Source organism: Benincasa hispida, chromosome 11 (assembly GCF_027475165.1).
Source record: "Benincasa hispida cultivar pf3 chromosome 11, pf3_genome.v1.1, whole genome shotgun sequence".
NCBI classification, from domain to species: Eukaryota; Viridiplantae; Streptophyta; class Magnoliopsida; order Cucurbitales; family Cucurbitaceae; genus Benincasa; species Benincasa hispida.
Genome location: NC_143488.1, coordinates 13,596,930 through 13,607,736, shown reverse-complemented (window position 1 = coordinate 13,607,736; position 10,807 = coordinate 13,596,930). Strand labels below are relative to the sequence as shown.

Sequence of the window (10,807 nt, the reverse complement as noted above, 5' to 3'; positions counted from 1 at the left end):
TCAAATAAAAAATAAAATAATTATTTTTAATTTGAAAACGAATATTTAAATTAGAGGTTATTAGTTCTTTAGTATAAATAAGCAACGCGTTATATTAGTAAGTTTAAATTCTAAAAATAAATCCTCTCCAAATATCTCATAATTGAATTTCCTTCAAAGAATAACATTTTACCTAATTGGGTTTCACAATAAATTATAGTAAAAAAATCTATCAATAAATATTTTGAGTAAACAAGTATGTATTATTCTTAAAAATATTCAATATTTATTTTATTTAACATATAATAATGTACACATATTTTTCTTCAAATTTTATGGATATATAGATAATCAAGTAATTTTATTTTCATCATAGAAATTAAATCATTTGTAACCAATTTAATTTTAAAATCTTGATTATTATATTAGATCATTTGTACAAGCTGGATTTATATTTGATTTTAAAATCTTTATTTTTATATTTTTTATAGTTATTTTTATATTTATTTTTTAATCTTTGCTTAATCTTTTCTTTCAAATACTCTCGTTCATAAATAAAAGTTGTATTATTAAACTTTTATGATTGAGTTCTCTTTTTAAATTTCATATAATATGTACGTAGAACGCATGTAGTAACAAATTAGTACACTATAAAGTTGTTGATCATCATCCCAATTTCACTGCAATAGGACTTCTAACAAAATGTTTTCCATCTGACCATATCAATGTCCCAAACACATGTCCTTGACGTTGTTCTTTTCCTTTGTATTGAAATACAACCTTGAAAGCCTTCTCTTCACCCACACTATTAAACTGCAACGTACTCGGCTCGACTGAAACTGAGATCGCTGGGGATGCCTTCACGCGTGCTACATATGTTCCTGGTGTTCCCACATTCTTAACTCTTCTATTGACTGTTACTGGGGCACCGATTCGCAACTCTGGGACCGAGATTGATGGGTAGTTGAGATCTGTGATTGCAAATGATTTGGCGCAGACAAATGGTTTGTTATAGAATTTCTTGAGAGCTACAGAATTGTAGCCTCGTGCACATAAGAAGTTCAAGTAATCGTCGATTGTCGTGTCGTAAACGAGGCCGGGGTCCATTGCACTATTGGGATGAACATGTCCTGCACCATAATCAAATGGGGTTGCCTTCATTTTGGCGGTGTCCGATATTGTTCGCTGAGTGTTGTCTCTTGTTTTGGCTGCAAAACAAATGTGAATGGATTATATTAATAGATAAAAGGGAAGTACATGCTCGTTAATATAATTAAACGAGGGTAATTGTAATGGGTAGTACATTTTGGACTAATAATAAAGTATATATCAACATTTTTAAAGAATTGCAAATATAGCAAAATCTATCCATGATTTATGAATTTTATCACTAATAAACACTCCTATTAATGATTGATTATTGTTGATAGACTGCTTATAAACGATATAGTCTATCACCGATAGACTCTTAAAACTAGTTCTAATACTTTGGTCTTGATTGTTATATGTATTACAGTTAAAAAAAAATTCATTTCAATAAGGTCTCGTATGATGTTTTTGTTTTTTAAAATTAAGACTATAGACACAATTTCTATCTCTAAACTTCTTCTTTTGTTATCTACTTTTTATAAATAGTTTAAAAAACCAAGTAAAGATTTGAAAACTAAAAAAAAAAATAGCTTTAAAGAAGTTTTTGTCTTTTGGAATTTTTTCAAGAATTCAACTATTGTACTTAATGCAAATCATTGTAACAAATGAGAAGAAAATAGGTTTAATTTTTAAAAACTAAAAACCAAAAACCAAAAATAAAATGGTTATCAAAGGGGACTAATTTTTTTTTTCTTTTTCACAGTAAAACAAGCATAGCTCAATTGACATATAATGAGGACGACCAAGAAGTTTGTGGTTCTAATCCCCACATCTATTGTACTAAAACCAGAATAATAAAAAACACTATTTGGGAATTCAAATAAAACCAATGATTCTATTTAGAACCCTAAACTTTTAAAATATAAATTTTAGTCTCTAAAGACTAAAAAACACTATTTCAATCGTTAAAGTCCTATAACCATTTTTTTTTTGTTATAAGCTTAATTTTTAAAAACAAAAATAAAAAATCAATTGATTATTTTACGGGGCCTAAACTTTCAAAATATTTATTTTGATATCAAATTTATTATTTTGCCACATGATATTCACTAATGAAATAATCTTTCTTCAACAAATGCGATTTGAATACATACTTGCATATTAAATCGTATACACTCAAAGTTATGCTATCAATTTATTCAAAGCAAAACAAAGACAAGGATGATAAATAGTTATTTTCTTTAAATTTAAGAACGAAAAAATAGACATTTTAAAAGTTCAGATACTAAAATAAGTTATTATAGTCCAATTTAATATGAACCTGTAGTCATAATGGCAGATTTGATAGCAGCTGGGCTCCATGTGGGATAAAGTGTCTTCAAAAGGCCAGCAACACCTGAAATGTGTGGGCAAGACATGGAAGTGCCAGATTCAACGTTGAAAGGAACCCGACGCGTGTCGAATGGAGAGTCCGTTGCTGTTGCATCTATCGTGACCGATGCGATTATATTCACTCCCGGTGCTGTTATATCAGGCTAGACACGAAATATAAAGATTTGGGTTAGAACACATGAATTGATAAATCGAGTTTGGGATGACTTTTGAAACAGTGAAAAGTGAATTCATTGAGTTAAAAAAATCAACCTTGAGCATGGCCTCTGTGATGGAATTAGGGCCTCTTGATGAGAAGTCAGCCATGACAGGTGATGGTTTAATTCCTACCTCAGTCTTTACATGGGTTATGTAAGCAACAGGTGTCCTGGTTTCATTTAGAGAATTACAAAATAATTAACATTTCAACTCCATTTTGTTTATAATATATAACTACCTAAGTCTAAGATCTTGTTTATAAAATGAAACGATACAATAAAACTGAGATTCCATTAGACTTAAAAATTATTGTAACCATTTTTTTGTGACAATTATTTTTAGTTTTTTAATTCCACGTCAAGGTAAGAGTTTCAAACACACTTTTTAAAACTGTCATGACTAATTTTACACTATATTACTATTGACATAATAAATAACAATTAGAAATTCTTACGGTCAAATGTACTGTATAAAAACATGCATATCATTTTACCTACATAGTAAACAAAATAAAAATATTTTAATTAAAAAAATATTTGTCACATGACAATGAAAAAAATGGAGAGACCTCACACTCTATAAAATATACGTGTTACTTCTTTAATTGTCAATTGGTTTTAAAATACAAAACCATGTTTTCTCAAATATCAGAGTTCATGAAATTCAAACAAGTATTCGATCCAAGAATGATAAATCCAAAGAGTTATCATCTTAATGTATATCATGTTAAGGATGTTTCGACCTAGTTGATATATTCCAATGCATCTACCTATCTTCTATTCTCTTGTATTTTGTTCAAAAAAGAATATCATGTTAATCTAGACTTCTCACTAATCAATTAGTTTTGAGATACAATCTATGTTTTCTCGAATATGGTATCAAGGTTCATGAAGTCCAAACAGCCATTTGATCCAAGAATGGTTGAATCTAAAGAGTTGTCACCTTGAAGAGCATGTTGATCAGGATTCCACAAGAGATATCTCACACTCTTTAGATAAGATATACAAGTTTTACTCCTTTCATTGTCAATTTGACTCGGTCAAGGTAATTTTCCTCTAATTTTTTCAATTATGATTATGCACCCGAAAAACTTCATACCATTAAAGATAGTCGTCCTCAGTTTTAACGTACTAAATATATATATATAAAGTAATAAGTGAAGAAAAGGGTGAGAGATCTTACTTGGTGGATTTAATATACTGAGAGATAGAAAGTCCATCGGTGTAGCTAACATGAGTAGCAGGAAGTATATGGGCATCAGCCAAAGTGCCTGATCCATCTTTCTGGTCATTCACCATAATCATACCGACGCCGCCAGCATGAAGAACAACGAAACTCTTCTCGACCCTTGCGTTTTCTCCTCGAAGGCAAACTATTATCTTCCCTTTTGCCTTTGCAGGATCAAGTGATCCCGGCTCACAAAATTGCCTGAACAAACAAAGTTAAAGTTGTGTTAATTCAAGTCATGTTTCTTCTTCACAAATTATGTTATTGTTTCTTCTTCACAATAATGGAGGGTAATACTCACGCAAGGCTGTCTGTTGCATTTGCAGCTTTTGCTTCTATAGCATTTATCAAAGGATAGAATTTACGACCTCGCAATCCACTGGATGAAAGACTTGAACCCTTGTATATGTAAAGTTTGAGGTGAATTAAAAGCACGAGTACATACAAAAATACTTTGTAGTAAATATTTTCTGATTATGGTTTGGTTAAGCCTCACAAAACGTCTACCCCACGCACGATAATGTCGTGTCTAATTTGAAATATTTTCTTTAGACATGTGACATGTATTCTACAAAGAGCAATGATTAGGTATCCTTAATCTAATGGTTCTTTTTTTAACATAGTAAACTAAATTTAAAAAAATCAATTTAAAAAAGTATCACATGACGTGGTTTTATTCTGCACCCAAGTTTTTTTTTTTTTTCTTCTAGAAATAGATAAGTTGGGATCAAAAAAACAACATTTTCTTGGGAATACTATTTTAACGTTTTGAAATTAAACATGAAAATGTGAGGATTTAAAAAAATTATAGAGATTAAATTGAGAATTTTGTAATCAGATAGACTAGATTTGTTGTCTAATTTAACATGTGAAGATTGTTTGGAGAGATGAAGATAACAGAATACATCTAAATATTTTTCTTTAATTAACCAAACTATGAAGATTAATTAAAATTCTTAAACTATGAGAAGGTTGAGTATGATTACCCTGATATGCTTCTTGTTTCCGAGTAGGACATAACTGGCGAAATCTCGGTCGATGGTACTAGCTGCAACAGTGAACATCCAAGGAGATACATTGCTTACAGTTCCAGGAGATGGGCCGTCATTTCCTCCAGAGCAAACCACGACGATTCCTTTTTGAACGGCATGGAATGCCCCAATTGAAACGGCGTCGTAAGCAAACTCTTGAGCTCCAGTACCAAGAGAGACAGAGAGAACATCGACACCGTCGCCTATGGCGGCTTCGAAACCGGCTAGGATGTCGGAGTCAAAACAACCGCCAGTAGGCGCAGGCCAGCAAACCTTGTAGGCAGCAACACGAGCTTTGGGGGAACCTCCTTTTGCAGTGCCATTGCCATAGCCAAAGATATTGGCTCCGGGGACAAAGTTGCCTCCGGCTGTGGACAAAGTGTGTGAACCATGGCCTTCTTTGTCTCTTGCAGTGTTGAAGCTAACGTTGAGAGGACCATTGGCCATTGCAAATCCTTGGTTGAAATATCTTGCTCCAATCAACTTCCTGTATTGTGCCATACCCAAATATTTTTCAATGAAATTTATGTAACAAACAATTTTAGGTTTCGTTTTAGTTTGTATTGATTTTAGCTTGTTTTTCAACTCATCTATTTTCAAGTAAAGATACTTTTTTTTTTAAACAAAGTACTAGAGACGGTGGGATCAGTAGGTGTACCAGAGTCATCTCAACTAGGTTGATGCAACCTTAGTAAAGAGATTGACTTATGCAAGCAAAAACATGTGAGAAAAAATCTTGGGAGATAATTGTATATCTTTTTTCTTTTTTAAAAAAATAATAATAAATCATAATTTGACCATACCATTTGGTTTTCTATTTTTGAAAATTAAGATTATAAACACTACTTTCACTTATAAAGATATGTTTCGGAGTAAATTTGAAAGGGTTAAAATCATTTCAGTTGTATCCAAAATTATTCCGGAATATGTCTTTAATCATTTCAAAATTAATTTAGGCTACATTTGGGAATTATTTAATTTTTGGTTTTTGGTTTTTTTTATAATTAAGTCTATAGATACTAATTTCACCTCCAAATTTCTTCCTTCATTAGGTACATTTTTACCAATGGTCTAAAAAATCAAGTCAACAATTATGCTTAACAAAGATGCAAATCGTTATAAGAAATGGAAAGAAAATATGCGAGACCTTAATGTAAGAAATTCTGAACTTAAATGATTAAAAACATGTTTTGAAGTGATTTTGAATAAAAAAAAACAAAAAAAGGTGATTTTAGTTGTTTCAGAATCAATTCTAAATATGTCATAAGTTTTTTTACTTTGTTATCACATTTCTATCGATGTTTAAAGTAGTTATTAAAAAGTTTGTTTCTGTTTTTGAAATTTGACTACGAATAGACTTCTAATCCCCACAACTCTGTTACAATCACAACAACAAAACTAGAGGGTAAAGAATATTGAAGAAGAGAAGACATCGACTCATCCAAAGCTTTTTTTTCGCCACATTCTAATAAAACATGTCAGGTAACAAAATTATAATCTATAGTTTCAATTCGAAACCTTAGTTTTAAAACTAATATTAATAAACCTAGGGAAGGTAATTTTAACTCAAAAAAAGAAAATAGAAAAAAACCTATTGCAACGAAAGTTGGCGCCACCGTCACAAGCTCCCCTCCACCTTGAAGGAACAGGGCCATAGCCTGCATCATTGAAGCTCTTGGACTCTGGCCAAGCACCTTCATTCAAATAATCCCACAAAACTTTGTCATTATTACAACTATTATAATCATTGACATCCTTATGAATACATGGATTATTCTTCTCGACTCTCATTACGAATTAGTTTTGAGATGAGATTTCGTATTTTTCAAATAACTAATTAAACGGGAGAAAAATAATCTCTTAAAGAGAAAGAAGAAGAGAACAAACCCGTGTCAAGGTTGCCTATAATTGTATCTTCCCCAAACCTTGCAGCTTTCCAAATGGAGTTTGAGGGAATTCCTGCATCACTATCCACCCCAAGAAAACTCCATGATTTTGTTGTATGCAATTTTCTTTCCTTGTTTTCGAAAACCGACACCACGCTTGGATTCTCTGTTACATTTTGTAAAACATCAATCAAAATTCTGAAGATTACTATATACAAAAGGAGAGTTCAGAACGTACGGTTCTTTAGGACTTGTTTGATAACATTTTGAATTTGCTAGGTTCTCTTTTTTTTATAATATCTTTAGAAGAAAATATTGATTATTTTTTTTTTTTGCTATGGTTTCTTTTTCTCAAAAAAATTAAATAATCATTTTTATTGTTTTTTAAAATAAAATACTAAAAGAAATCAAGTTATACTTAATTTTCTAAGATTTATAAATTATTATATATGCATGGAAAGAAGTAAGAAGGATAAAATTATTCTTTATTTATATTTTTAGAAAAATAAAATGGTAAACTAAATCAACTTTTTAACACCATGTTTGGTAACTATTTCATTTATCATTTTTACTTTTGAAAATTATTCTTGTTTTCTTTACAATTTCTTTACCAAGGTTTTCATCTTTGTTACGTTTACTCACTTGAATTTTTAGCCAAATTTTAAAAATAAAAACTACGACCCCATTTGATAATCATTTGGTTTTATCTACTTTTTACCCATGTTTTCAAAAAACCAAGCCAAAATTTAAAACTAAAAAAAGTAATTTTTAAATATATTTTTTTTTCGGTTTTTTACTTAGAATTCAACTCTCGTACTAAAAAAAGATAGTAAATCATAGTAAGAAATTGAGAGAAAAAGAGATGAAATAATTACTAAATGGGGTTTACTTATTTTAGTTTTCAAAACTTAGTTTTGTTTTTTAAACTCTCCTAAAATGCAAATAACAACCCGACAAATCAATAGATGAAAATGATGTTTCTAAACCTAATTATTTCAAAAATTAAATAGTTTTTAATGTGTATACAATTTTTCCACTCATTTTTTAAATAAAGATTGAAGAAACAATGCAAAGTTACCAAATCCACATAATTTTTCAAAAATTAAAAAAAAAAATAGAAAGCAAGAACTCTTACTTGCAAGAGCCATGGCTTCTTTTTCATCAAGTACGGCAGCAAAACCATTAATGTATCTATTGTACGAATACATAATTGATTCTTTGGCTGCCAATTTGCTATATATGACAAGGAAAAGAAAACAATTAAAGGGACAATCAAATTAATAATCAAACTATTTAGCATGAAATTTTTGAAAAGAACATTATTATACCTTCCCGTGACTGAACCTAAGATATCATATTGCGACTCTGTCGCGCGTTGAACATCATACTTTGAAGGGTTCAATCCGAACGAGTGCGATCCCAAATAAACAATGTAAGACTACACCAAAAAGAATAAAATTAAAAACACTATAACAAATGTGGGATTTATGACGAAAAAAAATTGTCATAAACATATTTTTCGATCATTAGGGAAGAACAAGAACCGAATTGGAAATGTGAGAGAGAAAAAATGCTTACCTTTTTGGTAGGAATGGCAGATGTTTGAAGTAAAAAGAAAAACAAAAGCAATGGAGAAAGTCTATAAGAGAACTCCATTACTTTTGTTTTGAAGTCCTCAATTGTTTTATGATTTCCATTGGAATTTTATAATGTAAGCATGCAAGGAAAACGATTGGTATGCCTTAATCTTTGATCGTAAATTAAGGTCATCCGATCCATTTAATTATTGGAAACTGAAATATATACTTTTTCTATTCCAAGTAAATACAGAAAAGAAGAAAAAAAACTAAGGTTGAATCCGTTGGTAAAGTTGGATTTATTATTATGATAAGAGTAATCCAATCATATAATAAAATATATTCAAAAATATTCTAGAATTATTGTGTGGCATGCACTAAAATAAGTGGTCGGGAATAAACATACATATTTTTCTGTATTTTCCTCTTTCCTCGATATTTTCTCTTTAGTTTTAATTTTTTTAGTACAACTGTGATAATAGAGGATCAAACCTTTCAATGAATATCGTCATGTCAATTATCGTTGAACTAAGGTCGCTCTTACCTATTTAGTATTAATTCTTCCTCTTTCCCAATATTTAGTTTTTGTTCATTTTGAAGGAAGAAAGTTAATTAACTTGAAAATAAAAATAGTAGGGGAAATTCAAATGGACACACTAAAAGGCTTACATTTGGACATGCTACTACTCTTTGCATGAAGGGAGTTATCAAAATACATCATATATATATAATTAAAAATTAAAAAAAAAATCTTATGAGCTCAACTCATAGAGCATTGTCTATCTGTATATTATCAAAAAGAAAAAATACATGATAAACAAATTTTGACACTTTGATTGAACGATATATATACTAACAAAGACCCCGTGATTATTAATACACTCGTACACCAATTAAGTTACATTTCATTTTCAAAAAATATCATATCACAGGTATGGGAAGATTCAAATCCAAAATCTATACAAAAATAAAGATGTTATAATTACGTACTTGACTCTTAGCATAGCTTTTATAGTTCTTATTGATTTAGTCAAAATGTATTTGGTAATTATCTATATCTATACTATATTAATATATATGAGCTTCTTGTTTTGCCCTTAGGTGCCTTTTCTTTTCTTCTTTTCTTTCTCTCTCTTTTTAATTTTACATTCCCTCTTTGCAATTAGATTTTTCAACTATATAATTCATATTTTGTCCTCATATACTCTTATATTTTTTGCGTACCGTTTCCACTTTTTCCCCTCTACGGAGCATTTAGGCTTTTCTTTTCTTTTTTTTTTTTTCTTTAGGGATGGTTTAGTTTGAGATTTTATAGATGTTTAGAAATAAAGAATGTCTGAGAATAAGATACCTGGGAATATGATGTCTGGGAATCAAAGATAAAGGTGTTTGGTTGTGGATGGAAAATGCTATCAAAATTTTATGAATAAAAATTATGTTTTTATTTAATTTCTGAAATTAAGTATGACAATCTTATGTAATTACAATGTATTAATTAATTAAAAAAATAAATGTGATTCAATATATTGATAAAAGTTAATTAATTAAAAATCAATACTAATTTAAATAATAAATATTTTAAACTGGAGTAATTTATAATTAAAATTAACCAACTAATATATTAAATAAATGTCATATTAATTATAATCTAATACTTAATCGTTTTATAATTAATTAAGTTCAACATAAGTAATTTTAGTTTTAATTAAATGATATAAGAAAATATATATTAATAAACAATATATTATATAAAAAGTTAAAATGATATAAATATGATATGTTAATAAAGAATATTAATAAAGAATACTAAAAAAGTTTTATATGTTTAAGATCAAATTAAAGTAGAAAAAGCAAGGTATTTTAAAATGAAAGGTCAAATTAAAATTAATCTAAATAAATAATTGGTTGATAATTAAAAAAATTAGTAATCAATTATTATTATTGAAAATAAATTTTTGTACTAATTAAATTTAACTAATCCTAGTTTTCTAACTAAATATATTTAAGATATTATTAAGTAATTAAGTAATTAATTAATTGTTGATGTAAAAAAGTAATTGCATTCCTTCAATAAATTTTTATTGTAAAAATAAGTTAAGTAAATATTTAAATAGATTATAATTTATTTATTAAAATAAATATTTATATTAATTTGTTAAATTAATATTAATTAATTAAATAATTAACTGTATTCTAAATGAAATTATATATAAAATGAAAAACAGATGGAGAAGGAAAAGAGAAAATTCACAATTTTAAAAGGAAATAAAAAATTATTGTCTTAGGAAATAAGAATGTCTAGAAATTACTTATTACTAAGTAAAGTGTTGAAAACTACCGAACAAATATGGTTGTTAATTCTTAGGTAAAAAACCCTCAAACCAAACGAGTTTTTATTGTTTTTCACATTAACAGGTTTAGTAGGGTG

The 10,807-nt window shown here is 28.7% G+C and overlaps 1 protein-coding gene across 1 annotated transcript; it reads right to left on the bottom strand.

The window, feature by feature from the left end:
• Positions 1–645: 645 nt before the first annotated feature.
• Positions 646–8,458, bottom strand: LOC120091659 (subtilisin-like protease SBT5.3). The gene is made up of 11 exons (XM_039049758.2): positions 8,381–8,458; positions 8,131–8,240; positions 7,938–8,035; positions 6,804–6,968; positions 6,508–6,610; positions 4,872–5,403; positions 4,187–4,284; positions 3,841–4,086; positions 2,713–2,827; positions 2,390–2,603; positions 646–1,187 (listed from the first exon to the last, which is right to left on the bottom strand). Exons 1-11 carry the CDS (start codon positions 8,456–8,458, stop codon positions 646–648), a joined length of 2,301 nt encoding a protein of 766 aa, XP_038905686.2.
• Positions 8,459–10,807: the final 2,349 nt, after the last annotated feature.